We start from the raw sequence: 26,735 nt of genomic DNA, 5'->3' as shown, positions 1-26,735 counted from the left end.
AGTTCGGCCCTTTTGATTTTCTGACTCCAACTCCTTGCACATTTCATTGTAATAAAAAAGCATATAGTGGGCCTAAAATGAATGGTGGGTTTTTTATTTTAAATTTTGGAATTAACAGAATACAATATTTCCAATATAATATTTCCAACTCATGGAAAACAAGGATCAGATACATTAGAAAATGAAAAGCCATGTCCCCTTATTGGTTGTTTAGCTGTCTGTATTTCTGTTGTTGTTGTTGTTGTTGTTATATGCTGTTGAGTTGACTCCAATTCTTGACAAGCCCTTGTACAACAGCCTGAAAACTTGCCCGATCCTGCTCCAACCTCACAATCCCTGCTATGTCCACTATTTGTTACTGTGTCAACTCACCTCATTAAAGGTATTTCTCACCTTTACTGGCCCTCCACTTTTCTAAGTATGATGTTCTTTTCCCAAGACTGTTCTCTCCTGATAATATGCCCAAAGTATGTTGAGATAAAGCTTCTAAGGAGCACTCTGACTGCTCATCATCTAAGACAGATTTATTATTTTGGCAGTCCGTGGTATAGTCAATACTCTTAACCAACACAATTCAAAAGCATCAACTCTTTCTTATTCATTGTTCAACTTTCATATGCATTTGAAGCAATTCAAAATATCCTGACTTGGATCAGGTACATCTTAGTCTGTAAACTGGCATCTGTGCTTTTTACCACTTTAAAGAAGTCCGTGACAGAAGCATTGCTCAATGCAATATGTCTTTTGAATTTTTGACTGTTGCTGCCATGGGTGTTGATTATGGGCCCAAGAAAATGAAATCCCTGAAAACTTCAATCTTTTCTCAATTTATCACGACATTGCCTACTGGTCCAGTGGTGAGGATTTTTTTTTTCCTTGATGTTAAGGTGCAATCAACACTGAAGGCTATAATCTTTGATCTTTTTCATAAGAGCTACAAGTATTCTTCACTTTGAGCAAGCAAGGTTGTGTCATCTATTTAATGGAGCTGTTATTAGTAGGTCTTCCTTTAATTCTGATGCCACAGTTTCAGTTACCCATGATCAAGCCTGGCCCAAGAATATTTAAATGAGTACACAGCATGATGAAATTTTGCACTATCCTCATTCACATAGTTTTTTGTGCAGTATATTATTATAACTGCTCTTTTCCCCCTATTAGTTTATACTGTTAATCTCTTACTAGGACTCATTTATAAATTAAACTTTATCATAGGTATATACACATGACACAAAATACAGCAAGTACAGGATTCAATATTATCTCTGGTTTCAGGCATCCATGGAGTCTTGAGACGTATCCCTGTATGGTAAGAGGAGACGACTGTATTTCATCCTAGCAGGATTTCTTTACAAAATAAAATACGGCTGCAACCAAAATAAATTTGAGTAGCTCATTTGTTAGCCAAACAAATTAACTAACTGATGGTGAGTTAATTAAGTTATGACTGACTGCACCAGCACTTCTATCCTTCACCCAAACCCACAGAAAACAAACTTGTTCAAGATAATTAGATTCTTGGCATGTGCTGGTACTACATTTGGCCAGTGCACTGTAGTCTGGTAGGTTTGTCAATGAATTGAGTTGCACCTGCTAGAGTACTTGGGCATCTTACAATGTGAACAGGAGAGGCAGAACACAGGAAGTAAAGGAAAGGCCGGGAAGGCTGAGAGTTAGCATCTTCCTGTCAAAAGCAATATCTTTTAACACTTCAGAATTGCCTAACAGTGTTAATTTCTTTCTAGACTTATCAAGATTGAAAGTGTCTAATTTATAGATCTCTCTCTCCTTTGTGTGGACAAGTTCATTGTCTACCTTACTATAACTCAAAGTATAGAACACAGGACAAATGTAGGAACTCTGAACTGTTAAACATATGAATGAATAACATCTTTGTTTAGTTATCTCAGAAATGCCACAAGTGGATGGCTTTAACAAACAGAAATTTATTTCTCACAGTTTAGGAGGCCAGAAGTCCAGATCAAGGGCATTAGCTCCAAGAGAGGTCCTGGGTGCTCTATTAGTTCTGGAAGAAGGTCTTTGCCTCCTTTCAACATCTGTGGGCTGGTATTTCTCAGGGATCTCCATTTGTCTTTGCATCAATCTTCCTTTGAGTCTAGAAGACTCTCAGCACAGGGGCTTTGGATCCAAAGGACATGCTCTGTTCTCAGCTCTTCTTCTTTCTTGATGGGACTGAGGTCCCTTTATTTCTACTCATTTCTCTCTGTGTTTTTGTCTCAAATAAAGCCTTCACAAGGCAAGTAACTTAATTCAGAGAAGCAAATTACCCAAGGTTATACTGTAGGTTTGGAACGAGCTAAGGTTTAAAGCCAATCCCTCCACCCCTTCCAGGTCTCTGGAACCCTGACTTGCAAAATCCTTGTCTGCAACTGGGTAAGACTCCTTTCCAGTCATGTCTATAGCATAACCTCGTCCATGCATTGTCAGGGCCCCCCTCCAGCTGTGTCTGTAATAAAACATTGTCCATACATTCTAGGCAAGAAAGGTCCCTTCCAGGAGGGTGTACAGTACAACACTGTCCACACATTCTAGGAGAGAAGGCGTCACTTTCCGCTGTGTGTACAACTTTCTGTGTGCATTCTTAGTGAGGGGCTTTTCCAGTTACACACATAGCAATCTTGTTCACATAATCATGGGCCATAACTGGAGCTCCCATTTCACTACCTTGAACTCTGCTTGGAAAGAGCACACTCTCATACCTCCAGTGCTTCCCTGCACAGTGAGGCAGAAAGACGTAGGACCCAGAGCTAAGACAAGCCTGAAGGGCTCAAATGAAAGATGCAGACAAGGATCCATCCAGTGCAGAGCCTGGAGAAGGCAAGAGAGATGGGGCGACAAGAGCTGTGATTGAGGGTGAGCGGCTGGAAGGAGAAGAGCATGTGTACACCCTGATCCTGAAGTTTAGGGGCACCTGGGGATGGCTCTGGCAGGCATCATCAGAGCACTTTACCTTCAGATAGACAGGAACCAAGAGACATTTCTCCACAGAGAGAAGCATGATCAGAATGGAGCTAGAAAGATCACTGATGATCAGAGAGATAGAAAGGCTTAGAGACTACTGAGATCTCTTGTTGTCAGTGGAAGCAGCCAGTGCAGAGGCAGCACCACGGAGCAGTCAGAACATAGTTGAGGCAGGTCAAGCCCCCAACATCAAGCTAGGAGTACCCTGCTCCTTTCCTCACTAGATCATATGTCTAGGAATTTGTTTGCCATGCAGGGAAGAACCTGCCCAGGAGATTCAATTTGACCATCTCAAGATACCCAGGCCTCCTGGAAACTTCTGGGCAGTGGTTATGATGGATATTTTGAGAACTCAGGCTCCATGAGAAAGATGAGCAGAAGGCACTCGTGTGGACCCTAACTGGACAAGCATTCTTATGAGACAACTGCCTTTGAGCCCCCTCCCTAACACATGCTGCTTCCATCGGGACCTGGATGACTCCAGACAGTCACCAGTGGACTCGAGAAAGGAAAGCAGCACTCTATGCTTTAGAGAGAGATAACAGAACCCAGGGGAAGGGAGTGAAGTGACCCTCTGGCTGCAATTTCCAGGAATTTACTACTCCGACTCTAAAAGTTGACAATAATAATATTATAAGTATCTGGCAGGAGTCAACCATTAACCTCAGAACCTCAAGTGCCATCCTGCCATAACCATCCTGATCTCAGGGGTACTGTGCAGAATCTGTTACAACCATTACTTCACAGGGAAGGAGGCCAAGGCAGAGCGAGGCCACATGGCTAGCCCCACTGTCCATGTGAGGGCTGGTAGACAGGAGTGAGTCTCCCACTTCACCAGCCTGTCCCAAGCCTCTCTTCCTTATAGAAGTTGTAATGTCACTGGACAACTGGGGCTCTGCTCAAAGCAGCAAACAGTGCCAGACTCAGAACAAGTCTGGCCCACTGCTGTAAGAGCAGCAGCTAGGCCATCTACCCAGCATAGGTAGAGCCCTTTTTGCATCACTTGAGCTAGAAAGATCCATGGTGCTATGTTTGGCTCTTTCAAAACAACTCTCTGAGATCTGTTGGTTTTGGTGTTTTTTTTTTGTCACTGAAATAAGACAATGGGATTGAGCTCAAGATGGCTGCTCATGGCACACAGCTATAACACAGCAGAGCCAATGCTGGAAGCCAGTCCACACAAGGCTGAGTGCAGTAGCTTGAAGACCTAACCAGGTAGGAGAGCTACAGGGGAGGCCCTTGCATCTGCCTCCCAGCAAGGAGATGCCAGCTCCTCAAGAATATAGAATGCCTCTCAACACCAGAGGAACCAGCTAGCAGGGATATCAAGACCTCAGGCGTCAGCCAGTCCTGGGTTCGAATCTGGATTTTACCCATAATGGGGCTTTGGGCAAGCCACCTCCCTCTCTGGGTGGTCTTTAGGGAGAGGACCTGGTGTCTGCGTTATCGCTAGAACTCAAGTGGATGATGTTAGCAAATAGAAATGTATTCTCTCATAGTTAAGGAGGCTAGAGACTGAAGTGCAGGGCGCTGGCTCTACAGGCAGGCTTTCTCTCTGTTGGAAGAAGCCTTCTGTGCAGGAACCCAAGGACAAGTGCCACTGCTAGCTCATTTTGGTGGTAGCTTCAAGGTCTCTCTCTGCTGGCTTCTCTCTCCTTTTATTTATCGAATGGCAGAAAGTGATGACTGCCATTGTTCCCTCTTCGGTGAGCTCAGGTCTGCATCCTGATTAAGGGTGGGACATCCCACTCTAGTCCCCTTACAAGTGACTGGCTAATCACATCTCAGATCATATCATGGGATGAATGTGTAATTACGTATATGCCTTTAATCCACCTCATTAATAGAGGTTAGGATTTACACAGGGCCATTACATAACACGGAGAATCATGCTCTAGCCAAGCTATTTTGGTGGGACACACAGTTCAATTCCTGACACCATCCCTGACAGCCAGGCACCCCTGCAAGAGCCCTACAGGAGATCTGGGAATCCCTCTCCCTTCATCAAAGCCTTGACATCACAGTGAGAAGAAAAGTGGATTTTGTTGAGTTAGTTTTTCTCTTGAGTTGTTTGGGGCTTTTCTTGTGTTTTGTTTTGTTTTTCTTACCACAAAATATTTTCCCCAAATATTTTACATATTATTTTAAGAAGCTGTAAGTCATCCACTTAATTTGGGGGGAAAAAAGTCAGAAAAATACCTACTCCTCAGGTTTTTTATAAAGATCAGAGTAATAAATGCCAAACATCTAGCACATACGTGGCACACAGAAGGTGATTAATACAAAGAATGGGGTAGGAGGAACATAGGCTGGTGTGTGCAGGAGGCCCAGTCCTCTTTGGGCATCAGAACAATTGTCCTTTAGCTAGAACCATGGGTGCCAGGAGTGGAGCGCTCCCAGCCTGAGCACCCATAGAGAAGTCCGCCAGGAGCTTTGGGGATCCCTCTCCCCACATCAAAGCCTTGGCTCACAGGATCTCTCCTTCCAGTCTCTTTCATCATGGTTGCCCAAGGTGAAGGGGCCTGGATGGCTCAGCATTGTTTACACGTCTGGGGCTCTTGGGCCTCCATCTCTTGATCTCTAAGCTAAGCCTGGTGCTCTCAGTGAGGGTAAATTGGTGGCATGTCCTTTCATCCCACATAGCCTGTATCACTGAGGGAGCACTTTTGCTCTTCTCAGGCAACCTTTCCCATTCTCCATGGACAGGTCTGCATGGGCCACCAGACAGTGCACATTCCCATACATAGGACCCTGTATTAACACTGTATTACAGAATAATTACATGCTATAATATCACTAATAAATCAAGTTGGACAAACAAGCAACACATACTTTATCAACTTCATCTTCAATAAACATCTTGTGGGATGCTCAGAAGTCTGGGGTCCAGTTGGACCCTGAGTTGTCCTAGCTGGGCTGGGTCTACAAGTGAGTGCCAGGTGCTCCTGAGAGCCGAGGAGGGCAGGGAGGCCCAGTCCTGAGTGCTGGATCACCACTATTAGGAAGGAAGCCACTAGAGACCAGGTCAAGTGAAGAAGTGGGTAAAGCCTGAGCACTTGGAGCAAAAAGGGAGCTGTGAATGAGGGCTCCAAAAGAAGAATCCCTGAGGTCAGACAGGAGGGGTGGATCTGGGTGGGAATTCCGGGGGAGATTCTTTTGGGTCTCAGAAAAGGACAGAGAGCTAGTGAGCCACAAGACTGTCTAGCACCTCATGCCAGGGTGCCCTCCTGAGCACTCATTAATGCCAGATGTTGTGCTTGATGTTATGCTAGACAGAGGCCCAGGAGGAGGTCAGGAAGGGTGCAAAGGGTCATCTGTAAGCCTCAGGGTCAAAGTTGCAAGGCTCCAGTCCCAGTCTCACACGCGGACCACCGGCACTGCTGGCTCTGAGTCAGGTAGCCATCAGCTAAGTGCTGGGACACACATCATCACTGGCCCACAATGGTCTGAACCTTAGGGTTAGCCTCAGGGACAGGGAGGCTGGGACAGCGTTCTGTCATCACCCACTCACCTACTTGTTTAAGAACAGAGGACATGGATTCCAGAGAAGGAAATTAAAGGGCTTCTGTACCTGCATGGCTCAAAGATCACTGCATTCTGCCTACTCTGAAACACACTTGTCAGCTAGATGGGTGCACCCTCCCTCAGACCTGCACCCAGGAAGAGCACACATCAATACCCTATCCAGAAAAGCTAGCGGCCCTGAACTCCCACTCTGTCTTCCTCTCACACCTCCCCACCTTTTGCTTCTTGGCATCCCTGGCCACCATTAACCCTCCTGGCTGAGGACAAGCCTGACTGACTGGCTCAGGGGACATGTGGGCAACTTGCCAGCCTAATGATGACAGTGGGAAGGAAGGGGCAGCTTCCCATTTAAGTTCAGGGAAGCCGGCGCTGGCTTTTGGCTAGGTGCTAAACACTGTCTTCCAAAGAGGGTTTGTGTGGGAGGGCTGGCCACCCTGTCACAGAGAGGGCACGGAAGTGAGGCAGAGGCGCTCAGTCAAGCAGTGCCCATGGCAGACAGACTGCCCCCCTCCAAGGGCCCAGTTTCTGTCTGGGAGAGGTGTGGACCAAGAGGCCTCCTTGGTTTTCACTGCAAGTGGGGAGTGGGGGACCCCTGTGCTGCCTAGAAAAGGGGCAGGGAGGGGACTCACCCGCTCCACGAGGCCTTGTTTGTGCTTCAGCTTGTACACCTTCAGCTTGGGCAGAGAGCTCTCGGCATAGTGCTTGTCCTCCAGCCCGTGCAGAAGGGTCCCGTGGAAGGCCAGCCGGCAGGTGTTTGCGTGAATGTCGGCATCGAGCCGGGAGCCGATCAGCAGGCAGAGGCGAGGGCAGGTGACAGCCTTCTCAAACTCCACGAGGGCCCACTGCTGCTGGGGGCACTGGCCCTCCGTGGTCTGACCAGCCTGCTGGTTGGCCTCGCTGCCATCTGTGGGCACCAGGTCCTTGCACAGGAACTGCTCCTGGAAGAGGTACTCATGCGAGAAGTCAAACGAGTCCAGCACAGGCTCGTGGCTGAAGTTCTCGGGGGTCGGGCTGAAGAACATGAGCCGCCCCATGACTGTCTCGTGGCCCACTGTGATGTGGAACTTGGCCTTGGTTTGCAAGGCCCCCCGGAAATACGGGATCTTCTCCACGGAAACAATGGCTGCATGGATGGTATGCAGGGACTCGGGAGCACACACCAGCCCGCGCTCCAGCGATTTAGGGTCAAACTGGGTCACACATAAGCCCAGTCGGTCTCCTTGCATGGCTGATGTGATGGGCATGTGGAACATCTGCATTGACTTAACTTTCTTTACCACCTGCAAGGAAAAGAGAGAAGTGAGAAATGGGTCACAGAGAGACCCCAAGGGCACACTTGCTGAGGGGGCTTGGTCAGACCCCTCGTATAGAGTAGGGCCAACCTGAAAGCCCATGGGAGAGTCTATTCTCAAGGCCGAGACCCTTGCAGGGCCAGGTCTCATTCTTCGAGCCTCTCGTCTTCTGAGCAGTGCTCACAGCAACCCAATCGTGGTCCAGCTGCTACTCCTCACAACCCCCAATTCCACACACATTGGGCTCCAAGTCTACCACACTTTTTCCCCCTCAATTGACCATTTCAGCTTTCTCTTGGCTCTATTCCTCTCTTTGCTGCTATGCAGTGTGGCCTCCTTGTCCCCAGCCTGCTGAACCATGCCCATCAGTCTTCTAATGGCCATGTCAGCACGGATGCTCCGAAAAGCCTGTCCAGGCCCTCATGACAGGGTTTGTCCCTGTCCCGGGTGGTACCCTGGCCCCAGTCACACACAGCCTGCCACTGTCTGTCTATCTGCCAATGAGTCTGTAAAGGAAGGGCACACCTCACTCATGCCATAGTGAGAGCTGTGGGGGCCAAGTACTGTCCAGGGTATGGGCAGAAGGGGCCTACTGGCAATGAGTGTGGCATCTAGAAACATGGTTGAGAATGACTGAGGGGTGCACGGCTGGCTTTAATAGGTAGAGGAGTTAGAGAAACAAAAGGCAATACTAACACGTTTCGTGGTGCAAAGCACTGACTTTATCCCTGTTCAGACCCAGAAGCCTAAAGTCTGTTCCTGAGGCTTAGCAGAGTGGCTGTTTACATGAAGACCTGGTGATAGTAGTCAGCTGTGAGATGATATGGAGAAAGAGAATCCTAAAGACAGAACCTCAAAGTGCAAAGGCTCCCAAGTGGGAAGAAGCTCAGTAAGTCTAAGAAACAAGAAAGTGTTGGAAGAGTTCAAGCAGGCTGAAGGGGGCACACCAGGAGGAGACCAGGCTGGTAGCTGAGTAGGCAGTTTAGGAAGCCAGAAGACCATAGAAAGGAGCTAGACTTTTAGTCTAAATACCAGGGGAGAAAGTGAGGGTTCCAGAGAAAGGAGTAAGCCAATCTCACTTGCTTTAAAGATCACACTGACTCTTTCACCAAGGACTCGCCAACATGGGCCACGTTCACATCAAAACGGTGAAGAAGGCTCCTGGGTCATCATTGAGAAATACTACACGCGCCTGGGTAATGACTTCCATATGAACAAACGTGTGTGTGAGGAGATCACCATTATTCCCAGCAAGAAGCTCCGGAGCAAGATAGCAGGCTATGTCACACATTTAATGAAGAGGATTCAGAGAAGGCCTGTGAGAGGCATTTCCATTAAGCTGCAGGAGGAGGAGAGAGAATTATGTACCAGAGGTTTCAGTCCTGGATCAGGAGATCATTGAAGTAGATCCTGATACTAAGGAAATGCTGAAACTCTTGGACTTTGGCAGTCTGTCCAACCTGCAGGTCACTCAGCCCACAGCTGGGATGAATTTCAAAACACCACGTGGAGCCATTTGAATCTATCTGCTGTGCTGTAATATTTTCAATAAACTTGGGAGCACCAAAAATAAAAAAGATCACACTGACTAATACAAGGGGCAAATTTCTGCATCCACAGCTTGTAAATAAGAAACTGACACAGGGAAGATCCTAATAAATGTTCACAAAATAAATGAATGTTCCTGAAGATGACCCACTCTCTCTGAGATAAGCTGAAATTCTGTTCACAGATTTCCGTTTCACCAAGCAGGGAACCTGTTTCAGAGTAAGTGCCACCAAAAGTTGCTAAGTCGAAGACAATTTGACATTAGGTTGCACACAACATATGTCAGAAAGTCTGAGGGTGTGGGTCACGGATTCTCTCCCTGGGTGAAGGGGGAAACTGCCAACAGGCCAAAAGCACAGGACCTTTCCTAGAAATTTATAATATTCAATTGTTTCTGAAAAGATCATTGACTGCTTGACCAAGAGATCAGGTGAAAAGGAGAAGCAGGATTTCAAAAGCCACATCCAAAATAAATCAGAAAGATGAACCCACTCTGAAAGGGTCTGGGAAACAGTGAGAAAATGAGTTTTTCAGGAAGACACCCCGGAGTAAGGATGACACCAGCCCCCTGGAAGCACCTGCTCCCGCACTCTTCCTTGGTTGGCTCTATCCTCACCCCAGACCCACTCACCACCCTCCTCCAGGCAACTAACTAAATATCTGAGAATGAAATTCTGTGCGGGGTTCTTAACTTCTACATCATGGTTATTTTCCCCCCCCCCAAATCTTTTGGTTATTGTAAGCAGAAAAATCTCAACAGAAACTTAGGGTTAAGGGATGGAGGTGAGGGAGAGATGCAGCACCAAAGCCCCAGCTGACAGAGCTGGATCTAGCACCCTATTGCACCCTTTAGTTAAAGCTTTCTACCAGTTTGTCCAACTTGGCAGAACTCTCCGACCTGCCATGTCCTTCAGCCGCCTAAGCCACAGCTCAAAAAGATGTGGACAGCTCTTTGACGCCTCAGAGCCCGTGTATCTCTGTGCTCAGTTCATGATACTCTTTCTGCCTAGAATTTCTTCACCTGGAAAAATCTCTACTCATGCCTGACCCCCTTGCTGTGAACACCTCCTGGAAGGGCTTCTCCAGCTACTTCAGCCAGAGCGACCTCTGTTCTCCTCAGATTTCTCTGCGCATCACTTATCATATAGTGCTATAATTGCTGAATGCTGGTTTACAGGGCCATCCCTGCCTCTATTTATCTACCAATTTAAATAACAATATGATAAATACCCAGGAACTCATCAGCCACCCCAAGAACAAAAACCACTCAAACTCAGCATCTTTCTCTGCATTCCTCCCCACCTTCCCACAGCTGAAGGTAATCACCACCTGGGACTTGGCACACAGCATTCTCTTTTTATATATGTCTGCTAGAGACTTATGACATATGTAAGTAATATATATGCCCAATAAAAACACTTTCATTCAAGTGTATGAACTTTATGAAGGAGCCTCATACTAGTTCCAAAACTACAATTGTCCTTGTAGTAGTTTCAAGTGCCTGTAGCTCATTCACTGACAATCCATATAGCACACTGTGTATATCCACCACACATCACAGTCCAGTTTCCTACCACTGTGCTCTTGGGTGGTTCCCAGTGTTTTACTGGCACATGTCATAATGAATTCCTGCCTGGTTTACATGCACAGGGGGTCCTTGAGGCACACCCTGGCCAAGACATCCTGGATGGCTAGTCTCCTTTGGAGCTCCCATGGAGCAGCCTGTAGGGACCTGCACTTTAAACTCCAAAGTGACTCTTTTTAGTGCTTCAAATCCCATAGTGGTTCTAAGAAAGATGGGCAATCTCCTCCTGGGTGATTTACAGCCACAGAAAACCCACTGGAGGATGAGTTATGAGTTGGTTCTGACTTGACAGCAACAAGAGTGAGAAAGAAAGAGAAAGTTACTTTACTAGACAAAGTAAGTACCAACGTACAAATCCTTCAGTGGAGAAGAGACTGCACTGACACACGTCACCTCCACTTGGCATCACTAGGTCACTCCATTTTCCTATCAGATAATATGTGTCTCCTCAGCAAGTCGGGAACTGTGAACATACCCTGCTCACAGCAGACCTAGATACACACTCCATCGGAAGCAAGTGACTACATCTGATTCTGGAGGTGAAATGCCCTCATGGCAAAAGCACACCTGGCAGAGCACCAAGCTGAGATTTCAGACCTGCCAGGGCTTGAAAGATCCTTGTGTCTGAGCTTCCCTGAGGAGGTTGCCAGCAGCCCACCCCCACCCATCCAGCTGCACTCCAAGTAGGCTTTATTCCAAGCATGTTCTTCTTTCAACAAGGCTCGTGTTCTTAGGACTGAAATAATAAAGAATGTCTTATGAGGGCACCGAGAAGAACAGAAAGACAAATAACTGTGCAAATCAAGATTTTAGGGGCTGTGACAGGAAATTGTGAAGCAGATAAAGATGCGGACAGGGTGACTTGGTGCACTGCAGGGCCACTCACCCAGGAGCACAGAGAGAGTGTCACTACACATATTTTAACAGAGTATATTTTAATAGAAAATCCTATTTAGGAGACACACACAGGATAGAAAACAGATCGTTTTATCAAGCAAAGACTGGGGAAAGGAAAACAGGTTTTCCTTTACAACACTGACTTTCTAAGCAACTTGGAAAGACTCTCTCCATTTATTCAATTCATTCACCATATATTTCCTCGTGGCTATGCTATTCAACAAAGAGTAAGTTTCTCCCAGGCCTAGATATAATACCTAAACAAGCCGAACAGACACAGTTTAGAGCCTATGGAGTTTACTGTATCAAGGGGAAAACAGACATTAAAGAAGTCATCAATTAATAAATGTGTTGGGGGAAGTGTTTCCAACACTGAGGGAAGGTTCTAGGAGAACAAGAGAACAGGGTACAGTGAGAGAGAGTGGTTGGGAACCTAATTCATTCTGAGTAGTCAAGGAGGACTTCTCTAAGGAGGTGGTACCTCAGTTGAGAGCAGACTAATGGAGGGAAGGGGACACAGGATTCCCGGGAGGGGGCAAAGTTCAGCAATACTAGGGTGAGGCAGCAGAGGAGGGGGCTAGGCATGTGGCAGGTGAGGCTAGAGACACAATAAGCTACTACTAGTAGGTGGGGTCAACCAAGAAATTATTTTGGACAGAGTATGGAGAATGGATTGTGAGAAGTCCATGAAAGGTGAAAGGGAAGAGGGAAATTAGTAAGGAAGGTGCTCAGAGAACTGACCTATTTTTACAGTAGTTGATGGGCTCTGGGTGACAAGCTGAGGTGGGGTAAGTGAGAGACAGACAAGCAGAGTACCCGGGCATCTAGTCTAAGGAGCTGTCTAGGTTGACATGTCAATAATATGAGGAAGAGCCAGTGAAGGGTGTGGGGGGTTCGGGGTTGTGGGAAGGGAGCAACAGGTAACAGAAACAGGGTCTATCTGAGACAGCTCGAAGACAGCCCTGCAGTCTGCATGCAGGGGGGAGGCTGAAGCTGGGGCACTAGGAACAGACTTACCAACTGTTAGTGTTTCTGCCTGGATGTCTGGCAGGTACCTCAAGCTCACTTGGTCTAAAAACATCATTCCCTATTTTCTCCTTTTTGTGTGGACTGTAGGGAATTGAGCAGATAACCTCAAGACCATGCCTCTCTGGTACTTCAAATCCACCAGTGACTCTGAGGGAGAAAGATGAGAAGTCTCCTCCTTCCCTGCATTTCCCACAGCCTTGGAAACCCAGTGGGAGGTCAGCCATGAGTTAGTTACAACTTGGCAATGAGCAATGAGAGGTTTCCCATCACTCAGGTGAAAACCTCACTCTTGTTCTTCTCTCTCATACCCAAAAGAGACTCAAAATCTGACGTTTCCTCTCCTCCAGCCTTCCATCCTGATGCTGAGCTCCCTACCTGCTTCAATGATGGCAGCTTTCTGGCTAGAGTCTATTCTCCACAGATCAGCTACAGTTGGTCCACTGAAACACTGGAGGGCCTGATATTGACGTGGATCTCCATACTCCCCAGGGGCCTCCCAATCTAAAAATCTCTTTCAAGACCCACCAGGCCTTAGGACCTAGCCCTCTGCCTTCACTGGCTATTCCTCTTAGCCTCACTCACATCACTTCAGCGACAAGAGGCTTCTTGTTCTCTAAACACAGCAAGCATGCTCCTACCCCAGAGCCTTTGCACTTCTTGATTTCTCTGACTGGTGCTCTCTTCATTGTATTACTGGCTGTCTCTCCTGCACTGGAGTGTAACCTCCATGACAACAAGGCCTTAGCTTTCTCCACCGTTCTGTCTCAAGAGACCTCAGTGGATATTTGTAAAATAAGCAGAGACACTGTCCTTGCCCCCGGGCACCCCCCATTCTCAGTCGAGGACACGCACACTCACCAAGGCCCATGGGGATATAAATGCACGCTGAGGAAGCCTGACAACTAGCCCCTGGGCCCGATTCCAGACAATCCCAAGGATGAGGAGCCTGCCAAACCGGGCAGGAGCAGGGGCTGAGTGAGACCTGCCAACGAGCCTGGTGGTGGGAGCAGTTAGAAGCCTGAGTAGGCACATTGGGAAACAGGGCTGTTACTGAATACTACAGCAGTACGACTGGAATTGCCTCACACAGACCCCTTTCTGCCTGTCTTTCCCTTCTCCCTAGAGGTTAGCATGCTGGAGAGGGAAGGAGAGAATGGAGGGAGGGAGAAAGGAATATATCAACCCGACAAATAATTTTTAAAACTCAAGTTCATGCTGGGTAAGCAGTTTGGTCCTCTCTAAAAGAAGAGCTTTACCATCATCTGGGTCAGCTGCTCTTCATAAAAACTCTACGAGGCAGGTCAATATTTTTACATTCAATTTTATAGATGAAGAAACTGAGTTGTGGTTTGTTGGGGGGTTTTTTTATGTCTTCAAGGTCTCTAAATAAATAAGACTGAGACTTGGGACAATGAGTGTCAAGACGGCTAGGCGAGCCTGATGCTGTGTCCTCCGCTAGCCAGCTGAGCAGCAAGCGTGCACAGGGTGAGGGTGTTGGGCCTAGCCCTCCTCCAGCTCCTGTCAGGCTCTTCAAGGTCAGAGTCAGTGAGAGGTCCACTCATGTCAACAGATACAGAATTATAGGCAGTGTTGATGCTACACACCCTGAACCCAATAGGTGGTCTTAGAGTAGGGAGATGGGCTTTCTGGGGCGGGACCCTTTAGAAAAGGGATGGGTCCAGTTCCTGAGCAGGAACTTCCTCCCATACCTCAAAGCTGAGAAGCAATGATATGAGGCTACCATGTAATTCAGGAATGGCCTAAGTAAGGTTTGAACTCAGAAGAGTCTGACTCCCACGTCCAGCCCTAACTCTTTCCTCCCGCCTAAAGCTAGGAGCTCTGGTGCTGTAGAGGGTAAAGAGTTGCGCTGCCAACTCAAAGACAGGTGGTTTAAAATTTACCAGCTGCTCCAAGGGAGAAAAATGAGCAAAACTAGCTGGAGGATCAGATACGAGTTAGCTCTGACTCTGCAGCAACAAGTTCTGCTGCTGCCCAAGCTCACTATCCCTCTGCTGCCCCTGGCTCAGGCCTCCCACGGTCAAGGCCATGGGCTGACTTCTCACCTGCCTCCCTCTCTTCCCATCCATGTCTATTTTCTCTTTCTAGTGAGCACAGTTTTACCAGCACAGGGCAGACACACAGGATGTGTTTGCTGGCTGAACCAAAAAAAAAAAAAATGAACAAGCGTATCTTCTCTCTGTTCTCTGGCTCCTGTGTTCTTTCTGGTCTTTTGAATACTTGCAACTTATTTCATTTTCTAGCACTCTGAGGAGTCTGCATGATAATGTACCTAGGATTATCTGATCTCTCTTTACGACGTGCTTTCTGATATTACTGAAAATTCCTAATGTAAGAAACTCGAGGGTAGGAATCATATAATTTGTTCATCTCTGCTCCCTGTAGCACCTTTCATGGAACAGTTAATGTTCGGATAAATGTAATTCTTTTACCTTGAGCCCAATCTACAGACAGTACAAAAATACTAGAACCTTACATCTATTGGTACTGTACCAGGTGAGTAAGCTTCATACACCTGATTTCACTGCATTCTCACTACCACCTTTCTGATGGTCAACAATATAAATCATTTTACAGACAAGGAAATGAAGGCCCCCAGGGGCTGACATCTGTGGCACGCCTCTGGATCTGACACTGAAGCCTATATTCTTTCACTACCTTGCACCATAATGACGCATCTCCTGTGGACTCCCGAGAGGAACTAACATTCAGGATGGTGACTCACTCAGTACACAGCAAGTCTTTTATAGACATGACTACTCAGGGCAAGAGCTGAGCTGGCACCTGACAGGTCACCCACTGTAACACAGAGCAGGCATTTGGCTCCTCCTGGCATTCTCCAGAATCAACAGATGCCTGGGAGGACTGCGTAATGGCCTTGTGCTTCACAGCCTCTCTGATGTGCAGAGATTTTTGTAATAATGGTATTGACTGTAATGAGATTGGACCTCTATTATCCATTTTTGTTTCATTAATGAGCCTGGAAGCTCCTGGCAGTGCCAAAGGCTAGAGTTAGGGCCTTGCAACTTTATCATTACTTAATAAAATGTAAATCGAAGAGGAAAAGAAGCACACAAGGTTTGACACTAATAAGCTTACAGCAGGATCAGTTACTTCAATTCAAAGAGGTTCAGACCGGAGGGGAAAAATGAAATAAGCTTTTAAAGATCAGTCTAGGTTTGGCTCCATCAGACCTAACCAATTTTGTTTAATAAGGTTTCAATTTGGCTGCTCTTAGTTTTCCCTCTTCTTCGAGCTAGGCTGTGTACAGATAAGACATGTTCCTCCTGCTTAATGCATTAATCACATTACATCACATCACACCACACACATACACTCTCTCTCTCACACACACACAAGGTCAGAACTCTGCACAAGGACAAACGACACTGTGTGGGCTCTGGAGGCAGCCGGCTTCCCTCACTGGTTACATCCCCATTCTCCACCACGCCTGAGGTGCTACCTGACCTGGGTGAGTTGTCTGCAGAGACTCAGCACTCACCAACTTGTCTTCAGAGAAATTAAAAACATTCAGAAAAGTAAGGTGAGTCAAGTGGCATAACCATCTGTGTCTCCATCACCTGGGACTGACCATTAAGATTAACCTGGGTAAGTCGAGACCCTAGCTCAAACCTCTTCTTTCTCCCCTGCAGCAATTACCTTCATGATATCTTGAGGTGTTCTTCTGTTTTACACATTAATTCTCATATCTTTTATCCATGAACAAAGTACATGTTTGTAATTGATGCAAATGGTACCATAAACAAGCAAACACATAGTATGCCATCAAGTCAATTCCCCTCACAGTCACCCCATTGGAATGGAGCAGCACTAACCTGTAGGACTTCCAAGGTTACAAAACTGTCATATCTTCCTCCCACAGAGTAGCAGGTGGCTGCCAACCTTTCCCTTTAGCAACTCAGCACTTTAAACATGTGCCCCCAGTAATTCTTGAATGGTATCTTTTTCTTGTTAGGTGCCATCAAGTATGACTCATAACAAACCTATGAAAAACCAGTCTGAACACTGTCCTATTCTGTGGCATCCTCACAATCTCTGACACACTCTAGACCATTCCCACAGTCACTGTGTCAACCCACCTACCTGGTTGAGGGTCTTTCTTTCACCATCCTTCCACCTTCCCAAGCATGATGTCTCTCTCCAAGGATTAACAACTCCTAGCAACATGCCCAAAGTGTGTGAGATGGAGCTTCATCATCTTTCCTACAAGGAACACTTTGGCTACACCTTCTCTAAGACACATCTATTTGTACTTGTGGCAGTCCATGGGATCTTCAGCACTATTTTCCAACACCACAGTTCAAAAGCTTCAGTTCTCCTTCGGTCATCCATATTCACTGTCCAGCTCTCAGATACATGGTGATAGACTGAAAAGACCATGGCCTGTATCAGGTGCACCTTAGTTCTCAAGCTGACATCACTGTTCCTCAATAATTTGGAAAGGTCCCTACTTACAGGCTTTTCCAGTGCAATATGTCTCCTGATTTCCTGACTGCTGGCATAGTTTAATACTTTAATGTTTCATTTTCTTCCGTCTTAACTCCTTCCTGCACTGCCATTTTTTTACATTTCTTATTTTTTTTATTTGAATGAAATTCACAAATCATTTTGGTTCTTCAGATGAGGAGTAGCTAATTGTTGTTGTTATGTATTGTCAAGTCAGAACTGACTCATAACTAACCCTCCAATGGGTTTTCAGAAGCCGTTTACACAGGAAGAGCAGTTGGTAGATTAGAACTGTGTGCCTTAGGGGTTGCAGCACAGTTTCTTACCACTAGGCCACCAGAGCTCCCTAAAGAATATGCTGTTGTTGTTGTGTATCATCGAGTAGGAGCTGACCCATACCTGACCCAGTGGAGGGTTTCTGAGACAATCACATGAGAGGAGAATGCTCATCCTTCTGCAGAGCAGCTAGTGGATTTGAACTGCATGCTTTCAGGACTGCAGTGCACTCTCTCTTACTAGGCACCACCAAAAAACAATTATTGTTGTTATGTGTCGTCGAGTTGACTGCGACTCTAAGCAAACCTATGTAAATAGCCCTAAACCCTGCTCTAACGTGTGCCAATTTCACTGGCTCCAACACACCTACCCCCACTACCCCAGTCACTGAATCAATCCACCTCATACAGGGTCTTCCTCTCCTGCGCTATCCCCCCACCTTCCCAAACATGACATCCATATCCAAAGACTGGTCCCTCCTTGCAACATGTCCGAAGTATGTCACAAGAAGCTTCAGAATCTTTGCCTCCAAAGAGCAGTCTGGTTTAACCCTCTCCCGGATGAACCTGTTTGTTTTCTTAACAGTCCATGGTATGTTCAACTCTTCTCCAACACTACAGCGCAAAGGCATCAATTCTTCTATTCTCCCTAGTCATTGTCCAACTCTCTGACACATAGAAAGTGATTGCAAAGACCACGGCCTGTATCAGGTGCACCTTAGTCTCCAGAGTGACACCACTGCACTTCAGTACTTTGGAGAGGTCCCTAACAGCAGACTTTCCCCATTGCAATGCATCTTTTCATTTCCTGGCTGCTGGTGCCAAAAGTGTTGATTGTGGAGCCAAGCAAACTAAAGCTGTGAACAATCTCAATCTCTTTACCATCTGTCCTGATGCTGCCAATTGGCCCTGTGGTGAGAATCTTTGTCTTCTTGATATTGAGCTTCAGTCCATATTGAAGGCTGCAGTCCTTGACCCTCTGCAGCAAGTGCTTCAGGTCCTCCTCAGTTTTAGCAAGCAAGGCTGTGTCATCTGCATAATACAGATTGTTGATGAATCTTCCACCAATCCTGATGCCATACTTCTCCTTATACAGCTTAGCCTCCCAGATAATCTTTTCTGCATATAGGTTGAAAAGGTATGGAGATAGGACACATCCCCGGCATACACCTTTCCCAATTTTGAACTATGCAGTGTTTCCTTGCTCTGTTCTGACGATTGCCTTCTGGTTCAAGTATAGGTTTTGCACTAGCGCAATCAAATGTTCTGGGATTCCCATTCTATGAGCAAGAGCTTATGGTGATGAAAGAAGAAGTTCAAGCTGCTTTGAAGAATTGGCAAAAAATAAGGCCCCAGGAATTGATGGTATACAAATTGATATATTTAAACTAACAGATGCTGCCCTAGATGTGCTCACCAAGTTGTGTCTAGAAATCTGGAGAACAACCACTTGGCCAAGTGACTGGAAGAGATCTATATCTGTCCCCAGTCCAAAGAAAGATGACCCAACAGAGTATGGAAATTATCCAACAATATTACTGATATCACATGCAAGCAAGATTCTCTTGAAGATTATCCAAAAACAACTGGAACAGCACATCAACAGAGAACTGCCATAAGTCCAGGCTGGGTTTAGAAGGGGTCGTGGTACTAGGGATATTATAGCTAATGTTGGAAGGATCTTGGCTGAAAGCAGGGAGTACCAGAGGAATGTCTATCTCTGTTTTATTGATTATGCAAAGGTGTTTGACTGTGTGGATCATAACAAACTGTGGCTGACTCTGAGAAGAAGAAACAACAATCAGATATTGTAATTAATGACATTAATTAACACTAATTAATGTTATAAAACTTAGGGCCACCCTGTAGGACAAAGTAGAACTGCCTCATGACAGTTATTTTTAATGGCTGTAAATTTTTATGGAGGTAAACTACCTACCTTCCTTTAATGAAGTGACTAGTGGTTTTGAACCATTGAACTGATGGTTGGAAGCCAAGTGCTTTAATGATAGCACCACCAAGGATCCTTGGGATACATACAGATCTGTGTTGTTCTTTTTGACTGTTTTCTAGCATTTATTCCTATGAAAACCACAACTTCCATCAGCTGCGACTTACTATGAGCACAGTCGCGTGATAGCGGTTGTGTGCACGTGTTCACACACATACCAAGAATGTAGCTGGAGCGAGCTAATTCCTGGGTGGGAATGTGTAGAGTGGGGCCACAGCTCGGCTGAGCAAGGCCTTCCTGCCATAGCAGTGGGGTACTACAGACTGACTAGAGGGTTTTCTAGGGGAAAAGGAAAAAAAGCCAGGACCTTGGCTCAGATACAGCAATGTCTCAACTGAGAAGGAAGAGAGGCTCCTGAGGGGCCTCCCCAATATCTAAGGACACATGAGCAGGATCGTAGAAAAGGCTTATCTCTGTCTATTCGCTCCCAGCCCCATCCCCACACGTCTACGCCAGGTCAGCGTTCTATGCTCATACAGCACGCTCGGTGAAGCTCCGGCACCCACGTGGGGCCTTTCCCCCACCTGCATGGCTTTCTGCATTCCTCCTTAAGCCCTTTTGTCCAGCTAATTCCTTTCTAGCCCTCCATCTCTAAGATTGGATGCAGCCCACCTGATACTGTGCCCAGGGCTGTGGGTAATGCTCCCTCCTGTCACTGCATGACACACAGCTTGTGTCCTCTGGTTTCCAGAAGCCTCGTGGCTCCTACAGTCCCTGATCCCTGAACCAAACAGTGCTGGCTCAGGGAGGAAGGGTGGGCTTGGCCATTTGTCACAGGCCAGGGGAAGGCCTTGCTCAATAACATCCAGTTGCTACAAGAAAAGAAAACCGTAAAAGTGCCCAGATACTTGCCAGAAAGTTGTGTGCTCCTCCTCCTAGCCCACCCTCCATGTATTTGTCATATCATAAAACTTTAAATTTAATTACACCAACACTTGATTCAGCTATTTCCCATATAATTAAAGCTTTATTTTTATTTATTTATTTTAAAAAAAAAAACCCATTTCTGAGCTTTGGGGTAGAATGAGAAAGGCTAAAGCTGAGAGACACGCCTGATAGAAGGCTGGACTGTCTTTGGGCCAGGCCCAGAATCTGCCACCAGAGCAGCTAGCACGGCTCCTTTGCTCTTGCCCCACGCCCTGGTGAACTCTGAGACTGAGCCAAGACTCACACAAATTAGTAGCTCAGGATGGGTGGCTCACTCAGGCCTGAAGCCTTACCTTATCAAAACACAACTTGGGCTATGTTGTCCCCATGGTGGATCTTTTATGTCCCCTGGTCCTCTGAGACAAGCTGGTCCCACCAGCCTCACATGGTCTAGCTAGGTCCTCATTTCTTTTCACCTCTACATGTAAGAACTGATACCTTTATACTATGTACTGGATTACTGAACATACCATGGTCTGACAAAAGAACAAACTGATATGCCTTAGAGAAGTACAGCCAGAGTGAGAAAGCTTTGTCTCACATACTTTGGGCATGTTGCTAGGAGAGGATATTCCCTGGAGAGGGACATCACGCTTGGGAAGGTGGAGCGATGGTAAAGGAAAGGAAGACCCTCAACCAGATAGACCCAGTGACTGTAGCAATGGGCTCCAGTATGTTAGAGATGGTGAGGACGGCACAGGATAGGACAGGGTTCAGATCTGCTGTACATAAGTTTGCTATGAGTTGTACTCTACTTGATGGCACTTACAAGTGCATGCTACACTCTTGCCAAGTCCACTCCCAATTATGTCATCTCACAGCTCTGAGACAGACAGGGACCACCTTCCAGCTGCTGGGATTAACCTGGGATTAGCATATCTCCCTCTACTTCTAGCACCCCTCACCCCCCGGCCCCCTAACCCACATCTCAGCTTCAAGCCTGCTGCTACTCTACTACATCTCTGGCACATGCTGGGGTCTCTGCCTCTTTAGATTCCTGCCTATCCACCCACTGAGCTCCTTGGCAAAGTCACAGGCTGATCTGTCCACCTCTGTTGCTGGAATGCAGGAGTCACTCAGTGAAGTCCAGCAAGCTCATGGATAAAACCCCTTTAGTTCATCAGACAGTAAGGGGCACTGTTGTCCTGACCAGACACATACAAGCAACAGACAATTAGCACAGAGCAGCATTGACAAAGATAGACAAGGGCAGGAGCAAGTAGGGAGAAACCACCTCGGTGGGTCCTGGGGACAGCTGTGGAGTGCATGATGCCTACTCATCTTCATCATCATCATTAATAAGGAGGAGGAGGAGGAAGACTAGAAGAATGCCAACTTGCATTCTCACTACTGATATTCCCAAGATGCAGAATAACCTGTGTTTGCTCAAACTCAGGGTGCTATGACTGATATTAAGGGGACTGAGGACTGATGGGTTCTAAATGCGTTTTGAAACTCAGCCTCATATTATTCCTTGAGATAGATCAGAAAACAGTATCATCAGAAGTGCTAATGCTGCACCCTGGCACCTCGCCATGGAGTCTTGGTGGGACAACAATGTAAAGGGTTCATTCACTGTGACTTCTGACAATGCGGGGCCCCCTACAGGCAGCCTCTGGCTGGGGCTTACTCCCTGTGGGACACCCACACAGCACTGTGTGCCTTTAATTCAGAGGGATATTAAGCAGTTGTGACGCCAAGAACTGAGTTTCTTTATAAATTTATTATCATTTACTCATATTTATTACAACTTGGAGCCTTACAGTCACGAAACTAAAACAGTTTTATGGCATTCCATGATTGTTCTTACAACATGAGGAAAGGGCGGGCCACCCATGGCTCACAGGCGACCCTTGGGTCCAGAGGGCCCCTCTCCCCAACACATCTAGCCCACCTGCACACTGGTGGTCCTGGTCACTCATTCAAGATATATTCCAGATGTGTTCTGGACCAGACTTTGCCCTGTGCTCCACCATCACCTTAGCCTTTCCAGCCTGCCCCCTCCTCTTAGTGAATATGTACAGGGTGGGAGCCAGGCCAACTGAGCTTAGAAATGTGCTTCCATTTGTGTACCTTCTCAGTGTCTGTCTTCTCATCAGAAATACGGTGATGACCCAGTTACAAGGAGGCTGTGAAGATCTAAGGAAGTGGTACATGCCAAGTGTCTGGTATGCCATCGAGTCATCTGCGACCCATAGTGACCCTATGTACAGCAGCTCTGAACCCTGAGCTGTCCTGAGCCAGTCTCACTAGTTCTGACACACCAGCCCCCATTGCCCCAGTTACTGTATCAATCCATCTTATCTGCGGTCTTCCTCTCCTGTGCTGTCCCTCTACTATTCCAAGCATGATGTCCTTCTCCAATGACTGGTCTCTCCTGGGCATGTGCCCAAAGTATGTGAGACGGAGCTTCAAAATCCTAGCCTCCAAGGAGAGAGAGACTTGGTTTCACCCTCTCCAAGACAGATCGATTCGTTTTCTGGGCAGCTGATGGTATGTTCAAGACTCTACTCCAGCATTGATTCTGCATGTGGCAAATGACTAAGTCTTGATGCACAAGGGTTGGCTCTATCCCAATTCTAAGAGCCAAACCTTACACTTCTCCTCATCTCCTGCATCCCTCTAGTTGGCTGGCTGACTGATTCTGGATTCTGCCTGTCTCATGATTGGTCTTCACTCACCAGGCCCTCACTTTCTCCATGGCACTGTCAGGGCCTCTCCCAGGTACACAGCTCTGGCCACATGATGACCTACTACTCATCACCCAGCCTTCTTCTCTCAGGCTATAGTGTGCATCCCTGCAGAGATCTGAGCTCTCAGCTCAGCCCCGCCCCTCTGCATGCCTCTGATCTTACTAGTTGACTTTCAAAGGGGGAAATCTCCAAGGTTCATCACCTCTAGGAGGCTCCCTTGTCCCTTTGATTGTGTTTATTAACTCAACACTCATTTAGTCAGCACTTGCTCCACCCCAGGCACCATGCCGACCCCAAGGACACAGAGGGGGAAGGCCATGGCCCTTACCTTCCATGACTCCACACTGTATTTACTGGTAGACACGAGCACACACACAGCATCATGCAGAATACAGTGTGTTGAGGCATCTGAGAAAGGCCAGCACAGGGACTCGGGGGCTAGCAGAGATGGGGTGAGGTGTGAATTGGATCTCAAGGGATGATGCCATGCAGTGAGGTTGAGAAGACTAAGGATAGCACAGAGCAATGTGGAGAAAGCACTGAGAGGTGTCAATTGAGTTCAGGGTCAAGTGTTTATTTCTTTTGGGTTGTTTGCTTGTTTGTTTTGTGTGTGTGTGTGTGTGTGTGTGTGTGTGTGTGTGTGTGTGTGCGCACGCGCACGTGTGAATACGGGAGTGATGAGGACAGGGCCCAGAGTAAGATGGAAACTAATACTGAAGCACTTATACTGATGTCCAAGGATTCAGAAGCTCCATCCTGTCTAGGCTGACCTGCAAGCTTGCCAGCCAGAGCAGGTCCCCAAACAGCTTGGGGAACTGAATTCCAGGAAAAGGAAAGCTAAAATCACCACTTCTTGACTCCCTACCAGGGAAAAACCTTTGCACATACAAAAAAGGAAAGGTGGTCATGTCATCAAGCAAGTAATCATAAAATTGTGGCAAACTGGCTAAGTAAACATCAGTAGGACAGGCTACATACATACAACCACTGCCACTAGTGAACACAAACCAGCATCACAGCAGATCAAAGCAGGTCTGTGTGCACTGACAGGGTAGTCTTGATGATAACAGAGAAAACTAGAAAGTATAGAACACTGCATGTCATTAACATAAAAACATTTACAAAACAGTATATATACTCTAAAAGAAGCTGGGAGTTCTGGTGGCTTAGTGGTAAGGAGCTGCACTGTCAATCCAAAGGCACACAGTTCAAATCCACCAGCTGTTCTGTGGGAGAAAGATGGGCAGTCACCTTCTATGTGATTCACTGCTTCTGAAAACTAAGTGGAGGGTCAGCTATGAGTCAGTTCTGAGTCGACACTATACAACAACATATATACTTTGAAAGAGGCCATCCGCAATTCTGAGGAGCATTCTGGTTGAGCTTCTTCCAAGACAGATTTGTTGGTTCTAATAGTCATTAGAGAGATCCCTTGGCCCAGTGAACTGAAAGCGATGCAACCAAGCCAAAGGTGGGTGACATAATCCGCGGCCCTCAGGCCTGTCTTTTATTGTTTTTGTTCAAACATTCCTCTAGGTCGTATAGCCCTGGTGTGTCCACTTGCCATATAGAGGTAACTTGTGGTTGCTGTGAGGCTGAACACTGTGACACTGATGTGTCAAATGTGTTAATGGTTGGTTAACCAATGCAGACAATGTAGGTTGGAGATCCCTGATTAAAACAAGCTTGGAAGCAGGAGTGGCATCCACTTCCGTAATAGCTTGCCTCCAGAAACCATATGAGCGTGGAGAGAGGATGAAAGACACAAATGTTGGGGACTCTACTTCATAGGGTGGCTGAAAGTTGCCTGCGACTCGAAGGCACTAAACAACAACAACAACAACAACAATAGTCATTGGCACACTGATTCTTCTTTGGTCCTCGTTATCCACTATTCATTCACCTTTCACAAATGTACAAAGTGACTAAAAAAGGGTCAGGACCTCAGTCCTCAAAGTGGTATCCATACTTTTCAACACTAATCTTTTGCGGCAGATTTGACTAATGCAGTATGTCATTCATTTTCCTGATTGCTGTTTCCAAGGGTATTGATTGTGAATCCAGGTAAAATATCATTCTTGACAACTTTAAGCCTTTTTTTAGGTTTATCATGGTGTTGCTCAATGGTCCGTTTGTGAGGGTTTTTGTTTTCTTTATGTTAAAGGTTGCAGTCTTTAATCTTCACCTGTAAGTGCTCAAGTCATACTCATTTTCTGCAAGCCAGGCTGTGTCATCTGCCTATTTCAGGTTATGACTGACTCTTCCTTCCATAATGACACAGTGTTCTTCATATAGGCCACTTTCTTGGATGGTTTGTTCAGTGTACAGCCTGAATAAGTATAGTGGGAGGACACAACCCTGACACACATCTTTGTAGAATTTAAATTATGAAGTATTCTCTTGTCCCGTCTGCATGATTGCTTCATAGCCTATGCACAGGTTGCACACGAGCATGATAAAGGTTTGAGAATTCTCATTTTTCACAATGCCACCCATAATTTTCTGTAATCTACATAGTAAAATGTCTTTGCATAGTTCTTAAAACATAGGTAAAGAGCTTTCTGATATTCTTTTCTTTCAGCCAAGATCCATCTGACATCAGCAATAATATCTTTCATTATACATCCTTTTCTAAATCCAACTGAAATTCTGGCATTTTCCTGTCAATGCACTGCTGCAACTATTTTTAAATTATCACAACAAAATGCTACTTGTATATGCTATTAATGATATTGCTTGATCATTTCCACATTCTGTTAGCTCATTTTTCTTTGGAACAGGTGCAAATAGGGATTATCTATCTATCTATCTATCTATCTATCTATCTATCTATCTATCTATCTATCATCTATCATTTTTCCCCCCCAGACGTTTGCCTGGTAGCTTGTCTTCCAGATTTCCTGGAACAGATGAATGAACAATACTAGCGTTGCATCTATTTGCTGAAACATCTCAATTGGTATACAGTCAATTCCTGCTGCCTTGTTTTTTGCCAGTGTCTTCAGCGCAGTTTGGGCTTTGACCTTAAATACCATCCATTCTTGATCTTGACCTTGTTATCTTGTGAAATGCGTAAAGACCAAATTCAAGGTGCTAGTTCTAAGGCTTTGTCTGTTCATCCTGAGGGAAGGTCCCTGTCTCTTCTCAGCTTCTGTTTCTTGGTTCCTTGGAGACCTGATGTTGGATGACATCCACTTTCCCCTACCCTGCACTTCCTTGCATGCTTATCTTATTAACTAATCTTATGCTCTTCCTTCTTTCTTTTATATCACAAAAAATTTTTATTTAAAAAATATACCCCACATCAATAATGTCTAATCATCATGATAAATAAAAAACATTCCCAAAAGGGATCATGGCCACAGGTTTAGACAGGGGTTGGGATTTATGACACAAATTTTTTTTTTTAATTTAGGTTGTTTATTTTTCATTTCAATGAACATCTACAGAGATTTTGGGATTCCATTCATTCATTGTTGCACCCTT

General features: G+C 46.1%; 1 protein-coding gene across 1 annotated transcript in view; it reads right to left on the bottom strand.

Annotated features, from left to right (window-relative positions):
- EEFSEC (eukaryotic elongation factor, selenocysteine-tRNA-specific) overlaps positions 1-26,735 on the bottom strand; it is a 384,789-nt gene that overhangs the window by 78,127 nt on the left and 279,927 nt on the right. The window contains exon 5 of the mRNA XM_006895177.1: positions 7,137-7,787. Coding sequence (XP_006895239.1) covers positions 7,137-7,787 — 651 coding nt within the window. The remainder of the gene's footprint in view (positions 1-7,136; positions 7,788-26,735) is intronic.

The sequence above is a fragment of the Elephantulus edwardii genome, unplaced genomic scaffold, assembly GCF_000299155.1.
Source record: "Elephantulus edwardii isolate Elephantulus edwardi_28Jun2011 unplaced genomic scaffold, EleEdw1.0 scaffold00161, whole genome shotgun sequence".
In the NCBI taxonomy this organism is placed as follows: domain Eukaryota; kingdom Metazoa; phylum Chordata; class Mammalia; order Macroscelidea; family Macroscelididae; genus Elephantulus; species Elephantulus edwardii.
Note: the sequence above shows the minus strand (reverse complement) of the source record. Positions and strands in the feature narration are given on the sequence as shown.